The sequence below is a fragment of the Lytechinus variegatus genome, chromosome 3 (genome assembly GCF_018143015.1).
Source record: "Lytechinus variegatus isolate NC3 chromosome 3, Lvar_3.0, whole genome shotgun sequence".
In the NCBI taxonomy this organism is placed as follows: Eukaryota; Metazoa; Echinodermata; class Echinoidea; order Temnopleuroida; family Toxopneustidae; genus Lytechinus; species Lytechinus variegatus.
In genome coordinates, this window is record NC_054742.1 from 64,888,781 (window position 1) to 64,910,212 (window position 21,432).

At 36.5% G+C, this 21,432-nt stretch overlaps 1 protein-coding gene across 1 annotated transcript in view; it reads right to left on the reverse strand.

Moving 5' to 3' along the window:
* LOC121412118 (plexin-B-like) overlaps window positions 1-21,432 on the reverse strand; it is a 57,634-nt gene that overhangs the window by 22,175 nt on the left and 14,027 nt on the right. The window contains 11 exon segments of the mRNA XM_041605024.1: window positions 9,685-9,873; window positions 10,891-11,127; window positions 11,656-11,755; window positions 12,395-12,571; window positions 13,365-13,498; window positions 15,168-15,282; window positions 15,741-15,895; window positions 17,077-17,267; window positions 18,193-18,286; window positions 19,845-19,946; window positions 21,251-21,388. Coding sequence (XP_041460958.1) covers window positions 9,685-9,873; window positions 10,891-11,127; window positions 11,656-11,755; window positions 12,395-12,571; window positions 13,365-13,498; window positions 15,168-15,282; window positions 15,741-15,895; window positions 17,077-17,267; window positions 18,193-18,286; window positions 19,845-19,946; window positions 21,251-21,388 — 1,632 coding nt within the window.

Consider the following 21,432-nt stretch of genomic DNA (forward strand, 5'->3'; position numbering starts at 1 on the left):
TTCGACTGTTTGAACAGTTCCTCAAAGTGGAAAGAGACTGCGCTGTTAGACAAACTCATTTTGTCCAGTTTCATGAAGTGGAGTGTTTGAACACGTTGCGCAGAGGTCAGCGCAATAATCATACACAGTTTCAGCGTTAACATTTTAAGAGTCAATGAACTCGCTGGTGAAAGAGAACGTAGGTAATTAAGGACATGGCTGACATCCCAAATCTCTTTATATCTTGCTGTGGGAGGACGAAGATGAAACACGCCTCTCATGAAACGCTTGATGAGCGGGTGAGTTCCAACTGAATAAGGGGTGTCCAGTAAATTAAGAAAGGAAGATAGAGCACTCCGTGCACAGTTCAAAACATTATATCCAGCATTGTCCTTGTAATAAAGTTTGCTCAAGAAGTCTAACACAACAGTCACGTCTGCATTCAAATGATCCGAGCTTAATGTTTCACAGAAACTTTTCCACTTCTTCATGTATATTGCATACTGTTTCTTTGTTGACTTGCGCCATGAAGAAATAATAATCTTTACAGTTCCAGGTTTTAGGCCTTTATTTTCAAAGGGTTTGGTGATAACCTGCAACAGACAAGATCAAGGCGAGAATGTAAGGGGTGAGGTTCATTAGTAATAGGTTGTGTAAGTAGTGATTCACTTCTTGAGAGGAACATGGGTTTCCCAACTATCATTTTCTTGAAGAGGGGGAACCATGCTTGAGTGGGCCAATTTGGGACTACTAAAATGCCTGATGCATTATCCTCATTTATTTTTTGGAGGCATTTAGCAACAAGACAAAAGGGTGGAAAAGCATAGAAATCCAGCCCCTTCCAATTGAGGGTGAAAGCATCTACTGCTACTGCTTCTGGGTCAGGCAACCATGAAACATAACTCTCTGTTTGTTGAGTCTAGAAGCAAACAGATCAATTTTGGGCAAACCAAAATGATGCACAATTTGAAGGAATTTATCTTTATTTAGCATCCATTCTGTTCTGTCATTAAAGGATCTTGACATTTTATCAGCTTGGGTATTGAGTTTTCCAGGGAGGTAGGCTGCCGTGACCCAGATATTCCTTTCTTTGCACCACATCCACAAATCTCTTGCGGCCTTATTACACTCATTTGATTTAGTGCCACCCATGGAATTGATATAGGACACTGCTGTGACATTGTCTACACGCACCAAAATATGTGTATCGCATAACTCTGAGCACAGAGATTTGAGTCCCAGCAGAGCTGCCCTAGTCTCAAGATAGTTTATTCTATTATTCTGGTATATAAAAGTTCGATGCTGTTCCATCTGCCACCAGTATTACATTTTAGATCTGTGGCCCCCCAACCGATACCAACTGCCATCCGTACAAATTTCATGTTGTGGTGTGGACCGTCTCAAAGGTGAGAAAGTTAATTGCACATTGTCTATCTACCACCACAATTCTTTCCTGGCTTCTGGTGACAAAGTCATCTTTCTATTAAAATGACCCCTATTCATTTTTAATGAGACAATCTTGTCGTTTTCTAGTGCCCTGTAAAATATTGGACCATATCTCGTGGCAGGTAGAGCAGCAACGATTTTCCCAATAATTTTGGCTACGTGTCTTATGGAAGGATTGAAAGTTTGTAGCAATTCAAAGCACAAGCTGATAATGTTTTGGGCCTTTTCCTCTGGCAAGGTCATTATCATTTTCTCTGTGTTGAGAACGAAGCCGAAGATAGTGTTTTCTGTCACCGAAGTGAATACCAACTTTTCTGGATTGATTAAGAAACCAAGTTTTGAGAAACTTTCAACAACAGCCTCTAGGGCTTTCTCATTATCCTGCTTTGAGTCAGCAATAATGAGAAGATCATCTAGGTAGCTCACAATCACATGTCCTTGTTTCCTCAAATCAGCCAACAATGGTTTGAGTAGCTTTGTGAACAATCTAGGGGCTGAACATAGCCCGTTTGGCAAAGCTTTGAATTGCCAAAATTGGCCTTGCCAGAGGAATTTCAGGTACTTCCTATGTTCTTTATGAATAGGGACTGAATAATAGGCGTCTTGGAGGTCGACTGAAGAAAGAAATGAATTTTGCGTGATAAGTTGCACCGCAGTATAAATATTTTCCATCTTAAAATACTGGTAAGGTAGATACTTGTTAAGATCTGATAGATCTAGAATAAGACGAAGACCACCATTCTTTTTTGGCCTAGAGAAGATATTTGATACATATTCCTCTTTCTCACTTTGGCAGGGTTCAATAACATCTTTCTCCTGAAGCTTTTGTGTCTCATTTGACAAAGCTTTTTCTTCCTCTCCACTACACTTGAAAGTGAAGGGGGATAACTTTGTGAAGTTGGTGGTTTCGCAAATTCAATTTTAAAACCTTGCGCAGCATTTAGAATGGAAGGATCAGAGGTGATTTCACGCCAAGTTTTATGAAATTTTTTTCAGTCGGCCTCCAACAGTGGGCCTAAAAGTAGATCTAAGGTAAGCAAATGTGTAATTTTTTACCTCGTCAGGTACTTGGTTCTGTGACCTTGTTTGTGGTGTGCACGTGGCACTTGGGCAGGCTGTTTCTGCTTCCTCTGAGGGTTGTCGTAAGGTGGGGACTGTCGGTCCTTCCACCTGGGTCGTTGGTCTAAAAAATGCAGATCTTCACTATCTGGTGGTGGACGAGTTGCAGTGGCTGGTGCTGCACTTCTTTTCCATCCAGCCTTAGCATACTGTGAGTGTGCACCCCGTCCTGATCCCCGACTATAGGGGTGATAGTTATGCTGATGGGATGATTGGGGTTTGCGATTGGGGCCCTTAATAACCCCTGCAGTAACCTTCTGTTCCTCGTTGAGCTCTCTAACTTGTTTGCTCAAGTTTCCAAACAGCAAGTCAGTGACTGGTGTGGTAGGCTTACAAAGGTGCCTAAAGCGAGGGTTCATGGCAGGTTTTATCAACTCCTTCCTCATGCAATTTATCTCAAAGTTGGCATTGCACAAAAGTGCTAACGCATCTTGCTGGCTTTCAGTAATGTCAGTAGAGGAAAGCGTGTGTACAAAGGCATTTAGCCCTCGTGTCAGTGATTTCTGAATTTTTTGAAGTCTCAAGTCATTAGACTTAGAGTAAGTTGGAAGGTATGTAGTTGACTCCGCTATACCATCATCGACTGGTTCCCCAATGTCTGTAGAAAGGGCAAATTTTGCCGCTATAGGCGGGACAAAAGTTTCATCCGCCAGGCCTGCTCCTCTATCATGATCGACATCAATCTGACCAGACTCTAATTCGTCTGGACTTAAGTCCGGTGAGTCATATAAAATTGGGAGGTCTGGTTGAGCACCGATCCCAGTGGGACCCGTAGGTGCAACGTCAACACGTGGTTGGGATGAGCTTGACTTTGAAGCTGATTCTCGCCCGTGGCGATTAGCCCTGATGTTTGGCCTGACTCCAACTTGGGAATTGTCCACCGGTGGTGGTAGAGCTTGTAGGATTTTAGACATCATGTCCTCAAGTTTATTCATCCTCGTAAGGACCTCGGGAGAGTCTGTGGTATTTGCCGATTTCTGCTTTGCTTTGTTGACGGACCCATTCGAGCGGGCCTGCTTCGGCTTGGTAGACTTCCCGCTCCGCTCCCCCGCAGGGGTAGCAGGCTGCGACACTGTCTGTCCCCCGCCCGTGGCGGCCTGGGAAGCGGTCGAGGTACCACTCGTGGTGGGTTTGTCATTAGCAGATTTAAGTGAAGATTTTTCCATGATGAAAAGCCCTTCTGTCCACAAAAGTGTGTTTGACAAAGGCTACATCAAAAACTAGTTGAATAAAAAAAAAAGAAATCGTTGAAAACGATGAGGACTTCGCCGATATAGGAGGAAATATTCCGAGAAAAAATGGGGCTCAGCAAGCCGCCATTTGCATGCAGTAACGAATTGACGCATGCGCAGTAACAGGCTCTCTCATACACATAATCTCATACGATATTACGTAGTAAAATCTCCATTGTTATTTTTATCCTCCATCCATGACCAGTTCCATTTGTTCTTAATGTATAGTTCCAATGCCTTGATATTGTCCGTCCTCTTTATCACTTTTTTATTCATCTTGGCTGTTTATATCCAGTGCAGTGGCAGAGAATCATAATCAAAAGACTGTGGTGATTATGGTCACAAGCATATTCCCACAAATATGTCAAATTCAATAAAAATTCACAAAAAATATCCAGTTAGAAAAATTAGGCCAAGCCCCATACACCTTGCGCTTGCGACGTACCAAATACGGTCGCAAGTCACATGGCCAGCACAGCAAGTGAGCGCGATGCTGAGCACAGTCTATATCACTGCCCCCGCCGCGGCAGGGATGGCAGACAGTGACGGTCGATGCATGATGGTTTGGAGAGGTAATTGGAAAGCATGCGTACGTTCGTTGATCAGAGAGCGCGTGTATACATGTACATCTCTCATTCGGTCAATCGACATACAGAGCGATTGAGAGAGAAAGGGGGATAGAAAGAAGGGATATTCCGACTTTATTTTCTACAGAAAACAGGAAAAGTCTGAAACCTGGAAATAAGGCCGATAAAGGGAAAAAAAACAGAAAAGTGGCATCCCTGCATTCAGAAGTTGCATCTATATCATAAAACTATCAATTGCTGCAATACAAAAAAAAATTCACGGGACTTGGCAAACTTAATGCTTAATTCAAAGTACGAAGAGAAAAAATGAAATCTGAATCCCAATGAAAATGTTAACAAAAATCAAAGATTTACCCCAGAGATGCCAAGTTCAAAGACCAGCTATGCGTGAGATTTTCTGTGAATCTGAGTGAGATCACAGACATTGTGTAGGGGAAGGCGGGGTAAGTTGAGCATAGGGGCAAGTTGAGCCACCAGCCCCAGGCAAATAATGAATGAGTAAGACATTGTGGTGGTGTCATGTACTGATGACCCATAGCATAACCCCTAACCCCACCACATTATTTTCAACTTTGAAACAAAGAGTAGTTTTTTAGAGGGAAAAATATAAATTTCAGCCCAAAAAGTAAAAAAGAGTGTGAAATAGATAAGTGCTTTATACACACACAAATCTTTAAATATAATAAAGACATGATAACATTATTAGTCCAGGTATGGATCTTCATTCTTGTCATAGTCTTTTATATGATGCATAATAAATGTGTGGATACAAAATTATCGCACTAAGTTCGGAATGGGGTAAGTTGAGCCAAACAACATGGGGCAAGTTGAGCCATGGTAATTCCTATGGTAATGTATCTTAAAAAACAAGCAAACCATAAAAATCAATTGAAATGCAGGCTCAAAGGAGCAAATTTACATGACTGCTCTTTTCATTTTAAAGGATGTTAGTATTTATAGAGATTAGCAAGAGAAAAGACTTTAAACAAAAAACTGACACACTGGTTCGCCCCCATACATTTTGTACATAGGTTTTGTGGCTCAACTTACCCCAGAAGGTGGCTCAAACTCACCCCACAGATGGGGCAAGTTGAGCCATTTGACACCTCTTTTATCAAAGGTGACAATGACTTTCAGTGTGGGGGTAGAAAGTTATATAGCCTATAGGTGAAAAATATTTCAGAAGAATTAAATTTCAAGGCAAGGTACTTATTTCGACAAGATTATTAATCATATCAATTTTAACATGCAAAAAGCAAAAACTGTCACAACTTACCCCGCCTTCCCCTACAATGTATATGGGGATATGCTGTGATAGTGGCGTGAGACAGTGATTTGAGGGGATGAACAAGAGTCCAAAATGCTTGAGTCTCATGCTTAATGTGTGAGACTTGGTAGCTCTGTTACCCTTTTTCGAAATAGATATTTTTTATTACCTCTAGTTTATCATAGTTTGCTGCATGCCACTAAATAACAATTAGCATGTGAAATGGGAAAATACATATGATACAAAATGCAATGTTATTAATGACAATAACAATATAATCATTGAGAAATAAAGTGGATGCCTCTGGCTGTCTCACCTGCATCAAGCGGTTCAATATAGCAGCAGTGCTGACTTTGAATACTACTCTAAATCGCACAAGATGTTCAGTGATACATGGTTACTCTTATGTCCACTTTTTATGAAAGAGACCAATAAACTTACAGAGATATGATGGTTATTCAACAAAAAAACCCAACATGGCCAAAGTTCATTGACCTTACATGACCTTTGACCTTGATCATGTGACCTGAAACTCGCACAGGATGTTCAGTGATACTTGATTACTCTTATGTACAAGTTTCATGAATCAGATCCATAAACTTTCAAAGTTATGATGGTAATTCAACAGATACACCCAATTCGGCCAAAGTTCATTGACCTTTGACCTTGGTCATGTGACCTGAAACGCGCACAGGATGTTCAGTGATACTTAATTACTCTAATGTCCAAGTTTAATGAACTAGACCAATAAACTTTCAAAGTTATGATGGTAATTCAACAGATACCCCCGATTCGGCCAAAGTTCATTGACCCTAAATGACCTTTGACCTTAATCATGAGACCTGAAACTTGCACAAAATTTTCAGTGATGCTTGATTACTATTATGCTCAAGTTTCATGAATCAGATCCATAAACTTTCAAAGTTATGTTGGGAATTCAACAGATATCCCCAATTCGGCCAAAGTTCATTGACCCTAAATGACCTTTGACCTTGGTCATGTGACGTGAAACTCATGCAGGATGTTCAGTCATACTTGATTAACCTTATGTCCAAGTTTCATGAACTAGGTCCATATATTTTCTAAGTTATGATGACATTTCAAAAACTTAACCTCAGGTTAAGATTTCGATGTTGATTCCTCCAACATGGTCTAAGTTCATTGACCCTAAATGACCTTTGACCTTGGTCATGTGACATGAAACTCTAATAGGATGTTCAGTAATACTAAGACAAAAGAAAAGGAAAGAGGAAAGGAAAAATGAACTGAAGGGGAAAATGAAAAGAAAAACATTAAAGAAAATTAGAATAAAAGAAGGATGAAAGAAAGAATAAAAGAGAGAAAAAAGGTTTCCGTCATTCTTTGAAATGAATATAGAAAGACAAAAAAAGAAAGGAAGGGAAGATGAATAGATGTGTGAAAGACAAAATAAAGAAGAGAAAGGAAAAAAAGAAAGTGAGAAAAAGGGGAGGAAAGAAAGAATGAAGGAAAGAAATATTTTCCTTCATTCTTTGGAAGAAAGAAACAAACAAAGAAAGAAGAAAATAGGAAGGGAGGAAGGAAGGGAAAGAAATAATAAGGGAAAAGAATTGGAGGGAAAATAAAATAAAGAATGAAAGAAAGAGAGGGAGGAAAGAATGAAGAGATGAGAGAATGACAAAAAGAGAAAATAATGGAAGGAGAGAACGAAAAAGGGGAGAGGAAGTGAGAAGGAAGCAAAGAAAAGTTTAAGGAAAGAAAGAATTAATGAATTCAGGAAATAAGGAATGGAAATTTGATAAAGAAAAGTAACAGAAAGAAGGAAAGAAAGACAAATGAACAGAGAGAGAGAGAAAGGTTCAGGAAAAAAAGATCGGAAATAAAGATAGATGGAACAAAAAAGGGCAAGCAGGAAGGATATAAGGATGAACAAAGAATGATACAAAAGAAAAAGGAAAAAAGTTCAAACTTCAAGCAAACAAAAAAATCAAGTCATCTAACAAAAATCATAATGAAGTTTGGTGTTTTTTAATATATTTTCAGAATTTTGAAAAACTAACATTATTTAGAAATGAGTAAAATTTTAAAGTGAAACATTGTCAAACTTAAAAATTAGATGAAACGGCGGCATCATACACAACAAGACTCAAAACGAAAGCTGAAACAACAAGATCTAGTTATGAAAAGTAAATAATTTGTTTCACCGATTACATCTCCAAATTAGTTTCATTGTTATCTCTGCTTCGTCATCTGTTGGTTATTTGATGAAAAAAAATCACCACTTCTAAATGCATTAACTACATTTTGTTCAATATTCTTAAATACGGGACAAAAAGGCGTCCCGGGAAGGGTTTGTCGGGACGCCGGGACAAAGGAGCAAAATACGGGACAATCCCGGGAAATACGGGACGTCTGGTCACCCTGGGAGGGAGGGAAATAAAGAAAAAAAGGACACAAATTAGAAGAAAAAATATAATAAAGAATGAAAGAAAGGATGAAAGAGAGGGAGGAAAAAATTAAGGAGAGAATTTAAAAAAAGAAAATAATGGAAGGATCGAGAAAGAATGAAAAGAAAAGGGAGAAGGAAGCAAAGAAAAGTGGAAAGAAAAAATGAAGGAAAAAAGGAAATTTAAAATAGGACGGAGAGTAAGACAAACAAGGAAAGAAAGAAAAATGAACAGAGAGAGAAGATCAGGAAAGAAAGATAGGATGGAATAAAAAAAAGGGCAAAGAGGAAGGATAGAATGATGCCAGAAAAAGGATATGAAAGAAAGAAAAAAGTACAATCTTAAACAAACAAAAAATCTCCTAATCTAACAAAAATCATAATGATATTCGGTGTTTCTAAATATATCTAGAACAGAAATAGAATGTTTTAGAAATGAGGGGGGGGGTCAGGTGTCCGGACACTTTATATTTTGGAAGCCTTTTTTTTTCTTTAGATTAAACTAAAGATATGAATTCAATAGTTGTAATCATCTTTTATTTTGTTCTCTAAAATAATTTTAAATCATGATTATTTTTGGTCCTAAAAATTGTAAAATTTCGCTTGTAATTTTTTCCAAATGACTTTGTAACTTAAAATGAATCGTCCTGACATAGAACTGGGTATACTTCTTTGTGGTCCCAAACATGTTGTTTTTAATTTCTTTATTATGTAGAATAACAATTTTTATACTTTGTTCTCCATTTTACTGGTTTGTAAATTAAATCTGTTCGCTCCGCGGCCCCTGCTATTTTCCAAAAACGATACAGAGACAAGAGCTGAGCGAGCACGGCTCCCGTCATTCATTACACTCACTTTCAACTTACACAAATAGGAATGCGTGGGGCACCGGAGGGTACTCCACGATGCGACAATCGCCAGAGAAATGCCCCGCAGATTCGTCGTTATATTATCGATTCTATTGTACTCTCCCAAATGATCTTGGCATGAAAATTTAGCTCAAAATATGCTCTTTCATCTTATTATAATTTCTAAAACAGGTACGGGTAGGAAAAGATTCAACCATGGAAGAAAAACAGACATACTTAAAATGACCAATCTCCAACTTCCTCCGTTTGTAATTTTGTTGAGTCAATTCAGATTGCAACGTATTTGGTATGTATGCAAAGGGGATCATCTCAGAAGTTCAACCATACATAAAAGACGTACATCAGGAATCCGTACGAAGAGATATGGATGTTAGAAGAACAGCAAGTCGTGTTTCAATTTTGAAAAAAAAAACTGAGCTCGGGGGAAGTTATGTGGGAGAACGTTGTTTACGGCGGTGCCTCGCAGGGTCCTTCAAAAAATCTCTGACCTCAGATTTTACGAGGGGGCTTATCGCGTTATGTAAGCGTGCTCTAACTTTGGCCTGGCGGCTCGCCGATTGATGTTAGATATCGTTCCTTCGCCCGAAGGAAGCAATAACAAAGGATTAACAGAGGAATTGGAAGATGGTTCTCCTTCTCTGTTAGCTCCATGGTTTAACATTCAGTTGCATGTGATTTTCAGAGGTGAATTTTGTCATGCCTTTCTTATAATTCAGATTTCTCTAATGTAAAGAACTCTGAATAGCAGAAAACAACTTACTGTTACAGCTGGAAGATCCCTGGCACTTCCCCTACCCAGCGTTCCATTGATGTATCCTGGTTTAGGCTGGGTTTCTGGTAGCTGACAACGCAGGATATCAACTTCAAGATCATCAACGTCACACTCCCCGTCAGGTCCTAGGAAAACTCGCACATCATCTTCTGTACTTGCCAAGTTTAAATTCGTGCCCTTTAATGCAAAATAAAGATGAGTGCAACTTCATACTTGTTCTTTTATGAAATCTTTGAGCTAATGTATGGTACCCAACTTAGAATTACATCCCCCCAACCTTAAAAAAAAAGCATTTTACATCACTGCTTTTGACAGTGTATTCTGATGCTTTTGCTGTTAATAACAAAATTTATTCAAAATGCTCTCATATCTCACAAGCAAGTAAAAGTTTATCGTGCTACCGATGAATATAATCACTGAGGAATAATTATTGAACTCAAATAAGTAAATCTAACTGCCATTCATCAATATAACTACCAAAACCTTTCTCTTTTTGCCCACTGTTCATTACATACTCTAAAGCATCCAAGTTTTTAATAATAAAGAGTCAATAAAAATATTTAAGTTGTAAAACAATTATAAATGTGCATATGTACATTTTAAAGGGGAAGTTCACCCTGAAGAAAACTTTGTTGTAAAAATAGCAAGAAAAATTATAAAAAATATTGGTGAAGGTTTGAGGAAAATCCGTTCAAGAGTATGAAAGTTATTAGAGTTTAAAGTTTTGGATTTGTGACGTCATAAACGAGCAGCTGCCCCATGTGTTATGTAATATAAAATGCATGAATTTCAAATTTTGTATTGTTCCTGATGACTTAAGTTTGTTTTCTATTCATGATCGGGTGTGAAATGATTTGTCTATTGATATACAAAAGGTACAGTGAAAACCATTTTCAATTTTTTGAGAAAATGACATTTCATTGATTTTTTACCATTCGCTATGTAGGAATGCTGCTCGCATATGACGTCACAAATCAAATAATTGAAATTCTAATAACTTTTGAATTATTTGATGAATTTTCCTCAAACCTTCGGCAATATTTTTAATTATTTTTTCTGCTATTTTTACAATAAACTTTTTGTCAGGGTGAACTTCCCCTTTAAAAGAAAATTTAAATTTTCGATCCATGGAAAGCAAAAAAACCATATCACAAATGTATGTCATTGGAACTGAAGAAAAGATGTGACACTCACATTAATTTCAAGTCGCTGGTTTTTACTGCTAAATATTTCACCGTCTGCACTGAAGTTGTAATACACAGGATCTGGGTAGTATTCTATTGTCCCACCATCGATGATGTAACCATCAAAGTCAAAGGTTAGGCTGGCTGTCATTGAATCTGGTGCTCTTCTCTTTCTGGTCGAACTAGAATCGTTATCAGGAAAACTTGGTGTGGGACATAATAGAATAGTGGCAGTTCCGTTGCACAGCTTTAAGGATAAAGAAAAAATAATGAAATTTTCATTTTAATGACCACGTGTTTGAACTAAAAAAATTATCACTTCTACGAGAATTGAAGGGAGATTAATGTTTGTTTTCATAGGGAATTATAAAACCCCATTTGGATATTAATCACCTAGAATAGAATGAGATTAATGACCAGCAGACATGTTTCAATACCAGTGGAAAATACATTATGGGTAAGTCATCTCACTGTCCATGGCCTGACAGTTGCCCATGTTAAGCAGACTTGGCCAAAGGATTTCTTGTAGTACATTGAGCTCACCATCCCCCCTCCCCACCCCACTCGGTGTATCTGTTACAAGTATTCCAATAATGATAGAAGTAGCCAAAATATCAATGCCTTCATTACTTTCAGGGAGGAGGCAGGTAACATAAAATGGAAAACAAGAAACATAATAATACATCATAACGTACTAAAATTACTCATACATGTTCTAAAATCTATCAAAGTCAAAGGTTAGATTGGCTGTCATTGAATCTAAAATCTATCATACCTCGTTATTGCTAGCATTGGTAGCAAGAGATGTGACTACTATCAGGGGTTCTTGGATGAGATCAAATCTGTCTCCAGTTAGTATGATATCAAGACCTCCTCTGATTGAAAAAAATAAATAAAATTAACATTTAAAATGATAAAAAAAAGATATGAACAGGACAGGTAACTATATATTTTGTGATTGTTCAGTCATTCAATTATGAATACACATAATAGAGCATATCAATTAATTGATTACCACACTTACAAGGATTAATACATGTACATCGACTCTCAAATGAATGTGATATGATCCATAGCTGCAGAAAAAAATTCATGACACTGTATCTACATGTATTTATTATTCATTATACATCAATTTTTTTTTTGCAGCAACATGGTAAAGAGACATCTACCAGCTCAGCAACTATTTTTCAATGCCTTCCAAACCAAATGACATGTATAGCATGCTCACTTTTTTTGGATTAATATTAACCCATGATATACATTTAGTTACAATGAAAATAATCCCAAGTCAAATAAATGATTTACACTTTCGAAACACATATCATATAAATAAGAATATATAAATGGCATCATTAGCTCACTCATGATATATCCTGCTTATGAAAAACTTCAAATAATTAAAATGCCATGAATCTTGTTTCATTTTAATCTATTTCTTCAATCCAACTTGGCAGCAAACTGAAAAATATGAAATGCAGATGAATACCAGATAAGAATCCTGTCATACTTACGCCATGATTGTTGCTGTGGTATCAATGTCATCAATTCTCGGATTTGGCATGTACGTGAACTGGTAACCATCGAATTCTCTGTCTACTCCATCAAACGCCATCGTTAACATTACAGAAATTTGGTTATTCTCAGATATTTCACTTGTCATGCAGATTGCAGAAGTCCCTTCCACATTGCTGAAAAAGAAAATTCACAAGGCATATTACATATTTTCTCTGTGACTTAAGTTCTTAACATGTCTTATATTTTTTTGCACTCTCTTATGCTTGATCTCTCTTTCTCTCTCTCCTATATTCTTCTCCTCTTTCTGCCTCTTGTCTTTCCTTTGTTCTTATTCTCTCCCACTCTCTCCCTTACTTCTCTATCTCTTTCTCTTATTCATTATCTTTTTTGGTGTTACATATATGTATGTACATCTTTTTAAAAAAGAAATTGAAAGATTCATTTAAACTAACTTTATTATTATTTATATTTCACCCATAAGAAACCAAAGCAATATTCTCTATTCCTTTTCTAAAGAGGAAGGCACTAACATTTAAATGTGGATTTAAAAACATTCTGCATCCCCTCACCATTTCAAAAATATTTTTGTCCGAAACTAATTGTGATTGATGACTCTTTTCTTTTAAGTCCTGCATCTTTTGAGTACTTAGGGTTATTGAAAGCTTTGAAAACCTGAAGTAAATGAAGATCCTTAGCTGATTGAGTTTGTACTGTTCAAATTTTTATCAAATTAGTCTGACAGGCTCTCATAAGGGACAGATTATAACATGGAAGTTAAAAAGTATCTCTGAAATTTCTATACGGCTTCCATTCCCCCATGATTTGTGACTTCACTCTCCCTTTAATATTTCTTTATCCAAAATTAAAATAGCATTGAAGCTTATTTATGCAGACTAAAGCAACTAATGAGTATGAGGTGGATTTAAAAATGAAATGAAACACCCTCTTTAAAAAGGATTTACTTACATTACTTTGCAATCTGCATCACCGAATCTTGCAGTAATATCCCTTCCAGTGTCCAAGTTCTCCCCACTTATTGTGACTTCTGTACCCCCTGCCACTGGACCTTCTATAGGGTCAAACCCTGTTAATGCAGGATCCTTAAAACAGCAACCATACGATATGATATTGTAGAGTTTTGATTAGTTAATTAAGAAAAAAATAATATGTTTACATACATCATATAAATGCATCTCTTGACACAATGACTTCTTATATTCTTTTATGAAGCAATGTGATGTAGCAGTTCTGACTCTCGCCTTGTAATCAGAGGGTCACGTGTTCAAATCCAACAATGACTAGCGTCCTTTGGCAAGGTGTCAGTCCACACTTTGCCACTCTCTTCCCAGGTGTTAAATTGGTACCTGGATGAGGAAGCCTATACAGTGCGTCCCAGAATAAACGAAACCGAGATTTAGCGATCATTTATCATTACTTAATCATAAATAGAATAGACAAATGACCTACCAATTTAAAGCTTAGAATCTCCTCTTTCATCTGATATTACTTAGGTTATTTCTTATTCACGCATGAGTGAGCAAAAACAATTTGAAGAAAGGATACCAAAAACTCATTTGGCGGGGGTATCTGGGTTTCAAAAAGAAAACCACATTTCTGAAAAGTTCAATATCTGCTCTTTAATTTGGTACCTCATTTACAGAAAATGGTCAAGAAATAAAAAAGTTCTGGTCATTTGAAATAGGGCTTGTATTTCCATAATTTCATGAGATAAACGTGTTTTCACCGGTTTCCTACAGAAGCTTTCGCATGGTGAACAAAAGATTTAATGCATGGCTGATCGTCAACAAAACGGAGTGTCGAGTGAGTTTGAAAGCCAGCCTGGAGAACCTCTTCATTTTATGAAATTATTGAAATTCAAGCCTTATTTAAAATGACCAGAACTTTGTTATTTCTTGACCATTTTCTGTAATTTAGGTATCAAATTAAAGAAGAGATATTGAACTTTTCAAAAATGTGGTTTTCTTTTCGAAACCCAGATACCCCTGCGAAATGAGTTTTTGATATCCTTTCTTCAAATTGTATTTGCTCACTCATGCGTGAATGAAAAATAATCTAAGTAATATCAGATGAAAGAGGAGATTCTAAGCTTTAAATTGGTAGGTCATTTGTCTATTTTATTTATGATTAAGTAATGATAAATGATCGCTAAATCTCGGTTTCGTTTTTTCTGGGATGCACTGTATGTAGTATACCTAGCAATGAGTCTTGGAACTCTTGTTGGAATGCTCCCCAGGGAGTGGAGAAGGTGCATACATTGCATGCGGGCATGGAAGAATCTGATGACCGAGGTAATAATATATCTGTAAAATGCTTAGAGACGTTATTCCATAGTATTAAGTGCTTTATAAATGCAGAATACTATTATTATTTATTTAAAAATTTCCATGACAGACATCCCTGTCTATTATGAATAAGTAATTCACTCATGAGAAGTATTACTCAGAAGATTAGTTAAAAGTATCCACCATACATGTAGATTGTTCTGCATTACATCAACATCAGATTTACCAATATAATAAGTTAATTAGGCTGTAATTAGAGCATGATAGAGGTTTTGCTTTTGATGTTTCATATGAAGTGATAATAGATGATCGGATAGTAACTTCGGCAATGCATCCAGTAATTAGAAATGCCATATACGTGCTTATCCTGTCTACAATTTCATTGTCATTTAGCGGCTGTATACTAAATTAAATCTCCCTTGAATATTAGGGTGACAATATAAAAATAAGAAGAAATCCAACTTACCCTATACTGAAAATCTTGAGTGCTTTGACCGATCTTATTTCCGTTACCTGACATCACAGTGATTCCAATGAGTCCTGATACTACTTCAGTCGATATACTTGTCATACAACTCACACTAAGGAAAAGCAAGAGAATATTAACATATGACATAGAGGTACATGTATATATCAAGAAGGGTATTGAGGCAAATAAAGCTCTCTCTCATCCAACATCCAAGCTATGGAATTCAACACAGGATGGCTGGAAATACCACTGTTTCCAAGAAATAAACTCAAAGTATTGCAGGTGGCATTTTATCTTGTTTCATCTCAAGACAGTCCCTCCCCTACCCTCTTCCCCCACCAATTTCTTTAAAAAAATGTGGCATTTTCCATCATTGCCATTGTTGGTCAATTTAGCTGTATTAAATCTGGTTGACATACCACAATAAAATGCGATAGAAGATTCAAGAACAATATTACAATCCTAACTCTAACCCTACGCCCTCTGAGACATAAAAACAAAGGCAATTGTCGCAGGAGCTCATGCCATGTCACCACTCAAAACACCCATATTAATGGTAAAGAGATTTACCTCTGTCCTGCCTGGTAATATTCATCCATGCCAGTCTTATCACATTCTAAGTCTTGAATATGAATTTGAAGAATGTCCTCAAATACTACTCCTAAATCAGTTCCGATGACTTCTAACCTGGTACGCCCACCAATTGGACCTGACATTGGGTTGAACTTGAAGGAAAAAAAATAAATATGATGATCTCATTTGTTTTATCTTATCCCCATCATAGAGTTGAAAAATATGATTAAAAACTGAGAAGTAAGTTTGTTTAAAGTGTCAAAATGATGTATTCTCTAAGTGAGTCTATGAAGATAACAATTATACACCTGTGTCCGTATTCCATAAACAAGATTTTTGCTTACGTTTGAGCAATTTGTCCTAGCATTTTGCTGGTCTAAGAAATCTTCCCTAATGATATTCTGTAAATTTTAAGACATTTGTCTCAAGTCAGAGGATATGGCTAAGCCAAAGTCTCAAATTCTATGACGTCATACGAAAATTGCAACGTCGAGCAACTTTTGTCGCTAACCTAACAGCTGCTCTGCGGTGAAATGTCTGCGTTTTATGTGTTAAAGCAAAAATCACATCATAACAAATATCAAGATGGAGGCTGAAAAACAAGGAAGGTAAATTTCACTGAAGGACAGAAAATTATGCTAATAGCATAAATGAGAGAAAGGGAAGAAATCTTGAGACCCACGCTTAATTCACGTATCACTTTTCAGGAGAAAGAATCGGAATGGGCCGACATTGCCTTGAAAATAATTAAGACAGCTCACAACTGTCTTATAAGTAAGGGCAAAATTCTTAGCCATGTTGGATCTATGGAATACAGACTGCAGTTATAAGACAAGTTGCTTAGCCATTTCTCTTATGTCTGTCTTAGTCGCGCAAAAACTCTTACCCAAACTCTAAGACAAATTCTTTACGGAATAAGCGTCTAGGCTCAAAATTTTGTCTTAGACAGAAAATAAGCCAAAATGCTTAGATTTTTTACACAATAATTAAGACAGCTCACAACTGTCTTATAAGTAAGGGCAAAATTCTTAGCCATGTTGGATCTATGGAATACAGACTCTGCAGTTATAAGAAAAGTTGCTTAGCCATTCCTCTTATGTCTGTCTTAGTCGCGCAAAAACTCTTAGCCAAACTCTAAGACAAAATTCTTTACGGAATAAGCGTCTAGGCTGAGAATTTTGTCTTAGACAGAAAATAAGCCAAAATGCTTAGATTTTTTACTTAATCGTGCTTATCTCGTTTATGGAATACGGGCTCAGGCATCTCTATTGGGTATCACCAGTAAGCCATTTTCTATTTCATCAAATATTTTGTATGAAGAAAATTCTCTTACTTCAGTTATAACTGGCGCTGAACATTGCTGCGTCTCATTCTGATGTAGAAACCCATTATTTTGGCAAACATCACTCTGAATGACATTGCAGTCATCACCACACCAACCACAGTTCAAGATAGACGGAGTAGCTTCTTGGGATAGGCAACGACTGCAACTCCCACCATTAACTGAACACTTATAAAGGGTGACTGCAAACAAAAGAAATTAACAAGTATGCTGAAATCTATCATAGGTCTTTCTTCAGACAAAGAGTTTTATTTTTGAAAAATAAATGCCACATAAAAATGGATTCCAGGGTAGAGTCATCTGCATTTCTTTTTTATCACAACATAACAAATATTTATACATGTACCTTTATATAGCATTTACACAGTTGAGAGTAATAAAATGAGCCCTACCTGCATCACTTTTTCCCCCATTTTAAAAATAACTTGGACAGATATTGAATGTGGCTACATGCACATTGAATGTCTTTCACAGTTTTCAGTAATAAATAATAAACTGTGAAATGATTTCAAATCGTTATTTTTGTTATAATTTTTTTATCCTTTAAAACGCCCTTATGCTAAAAGCACAAAAATGGTTTATCCTAATGCTGGAAATTTGAAACAGCAGGCAAAGTTCTCAAAGGCTCAAGGGATTCATTCACCAAGGGGAGGGGTTCTGAATAGAGATGAAATATAAACTATTATTAGCATTGTTACGTAATATCCCATTCTGGTAGCAATGGGAAGAGAGGCTTCTCAACAACACTAAGAGGGTGGTTTCCAAAATATCAAAGAACTGAATCCCATCTTGTGTTGTTGAAAAACCTTAAATGCATTCTGGAAGCCATTGAAATGGGAGATGAGGTGACCATAACAATCTGATGACCCTATTCCACCTGCATCTAGAGCCCCAGTCAGGTGTTTCATAAAAATGTTCATAAGCTACGAGCGACTTTACGAATGACTTGTGATCCTTACAGGCAAAACATCAATGAAAATTTGGTGCACGTATCATTCACCACAAGAAAGGATCACCAGTTGATTTTTTAAATTACTTGTAACTTACGAACAGCTTTATGAAACACCCACCTGGTGGGCCTACATGTGCATACCTATCATAACTTACCATATGAATCTGAATGGTCGTCTATCATGTTCTGACCGTTCCACTGTACAGAGACACTGATGTTCTTCTGGAGAATATTTTCACCGTACATGTACTGAAAACGAACAATAAAATATATTTCACATAATGCAAACAGATACAATTCTTGAGAGTTGGGACATAATAATTAAATTTTACAATATATCATATTACCCAAACAAGTACAAGACCCAGGCTGAAAAATTGTTCCAAAGGAAATAAAGAATTCACATAATTCATAATATTATTATATCTAAAAATACTCTACTTAAATCAGAATGGCCTCAAATTTTGAATACTTTTTACTAGAAATATAAGGTTGCTTTTGGTGAAGAATTGCAATGTCATATATTCTGTGCCCTTCAGATTAAAAACCCCAAGCTCATGAATACTCTTTGAAATATATCCCACACATAATCATTTTCCTCTTTTTTATCATTCAATGGCTTGTGTAATAAAATTACATTTTGCCATAATGAAACATTTACAATTAAACACCACATTACTTAACCATGCTGAAGATGCTAAGGCCAGGGTAATTTATGCTGCATTACTGTAGAACACTTAGAGACTGCTTACAATATAAGTGTAATACAAACCACTATATAAGCAAGTATAATTATGCTTATCATTATTTTCTAGTCTAAAACATATTCTAAATCTGTGGTTTGACTATCGATCTAATGTCATTTTGGCATCCAGTATTTCAGTTCATTCCTGTGAACAGCTGAACACACATACATGTACATCATATTTCAGCTACAACATCTACAAGGAATATGAAGCATTAAAACAAGTGCTTCCAATCCAAACTCTTTAGATTCTATATTCTCAAGTTTTATGAACTACTGTAGATCCATAAACTTTCAAAGTTACGCTGGTACATGTAATTCAACAAATATCCCAAACATGGCCAAAGTTCATTGACCCGAAATTACCTTTGACCTTGATCGCGTGACCTGAAACTCAAGCAGGATGTTCAGTAATACTTCATTACCTATATGTGTAGGTTTCATGAACTAGGTAAGTTATGATGACATTTCAAAAACTTAACCTTAGGTAAAGATTTCAATATTGATTCCCCCAGCATGGTCTAAAGTCATTGACCCTAAATGACCTTTGACCAGAGTCATGTAACCTGAAACCATTGCAGGATGTTCAGGAATACTTGATTAACCTTATGGCAAAGTTTCATGAACTATACTTTCTAAGTTATGATAACATTTCAAAAATTTAACCTTAGGTTAAGATTTGATGTTGATGAGGCAGCCACCACCTTGGGAAAAGTGGCGCCTATAGTCTTGCTTTGCTATGCAGGCGAGACAAAAAACAAAGTTTAGATATTTAGTGGCTGCCAAAAACACTATTAAAGCCTGTCTTTCCCTTGATAAATTTCCTCAAAGGCAACTAACAGTGTTTCAATTTGTTTTTTATCTTATGTGATTATGCTACTATGGAGGTGGAACAAAATGAAAAACTGCTTTATGCTTTAGACAAGCTTTAATGTACACTAAGGTAAGTTCAGTCAGAGTTGAGAATAACAACCATTTCAGTGAATGAACACTGATGTTCTATTACATCTTGAGTTATGATCAAATCTATGATAATGCCAAGTTTAAGCAAAGAGATTTTACCTCCCTATCATTGCAGAGAATGTAGGTTTCATTAAATTCAGTACTGGCAACCCTCGCTTCTACTCCTTCAATGTCAAGGATGCACTCATATGTTTGTAGGCCCTGGAAAAATAAAATTGACAATATGTCATTGAACATGGTAAGTATATCCAATTCAATTCAATTTAATTCATTTCATTCAATCATTTGAAAATAAATACATATAGACAAATCATACATGAATGCACAATTATAGAAAATATAGTTTAAACAACTACGGTGCTCCTAAAAGAAGAAGCCTGATGAGTGGGACACCCAATAAATAATAAATATATTGCACATAAGTGAAAAGGAGACATACATAAATCTAATTTACATTTGAGCCAATGACACATATCACACAACAAAGACATCCTGAATTCACAAACAATAAAGAGAAGTACTTCCAGACAGAATCCCCCTCAATAGGAAACTCTTCAACCTAGGATCATAATGACAAATAACTTTTACAACCGAGGACATCTGATCTCATGGTCTAGTGGTTACAAATCTTGTCTTTCAATGAGAGGGATGTGGGTTCGAATCTCAACCAATGTTTTCCTTCAGCAAGAAAGTGCATTGTGCTGCACTCAGCCCAGGTGAGGTGAATGGTTACCCAAAGGATTAATTTCTTGAATGCATCAAGCACCTTTAGCAGCTGGAGCTACAGCCAGAGCAACAGCCAGAACTACAGCTGGGGTAATATTTAGTGCGCCATTCAATAGGAGACTAGATGAATCAGCGACTCATAAATGCTATATATTATTTATAAAATGGAAGCATGCCATTTGCATTGTTTGTGTATTCAGGATGTCTTTGTTGTGTGTTTTATGTCCTTGGCTCAAATTTAAATTAGATTTGTGTGTGTGTGTCCTCATTTTCCAACATGGGTAGGTGCAGACATGCATACACATACACCCATCTAAACATGCACAAATGCATGCATATTATCTCTATTCCAGGGCCAGTATTCAATTGAAAGTATTTCAAAAACTATTATAAAAAAATATTTTAAAAACTACACACATTGCAAATGCAAGAGGATATTTACATCAAATATTAAAATGCACAAGAAAGCAAACTACAACTTATTAAGGAAAAAAACAGATCAATCAAATGTACATTCTTTTATAAATTATTAATATCATTTCTTAAAGAAGACCATTCAGAATCAAAATGCACACACAAAAAATAAGACTCGCCATTCTCAACTGTGCACACCCTCTGTTTTTTTTAATTCAGTTTTAGTGAAGAAGGCAACAGATTTTCATTAACCCAAACTAAATGACATGTTTCTGTATTGGCTTGGATATCAACGTTCTATGCATCTCACGTACATGCAAACTATCCAGCATACAGACGTACATGTACATGCTTGACACAATTACCTGAGACCGATCTGTAGGAAGATTCTTTGCAGACAGTGAGAAACCAGAAGGAATGTTGACTGGGATCAGAAAGGATTGAGTTGTTCCAAGCAACTGGGGACAAAATTCTTGTCCTCGATTTCCAGTACCAACAGGATTCTATGCAAATACAAATAACAAATGAAAATAATGAAGAAAAAAAA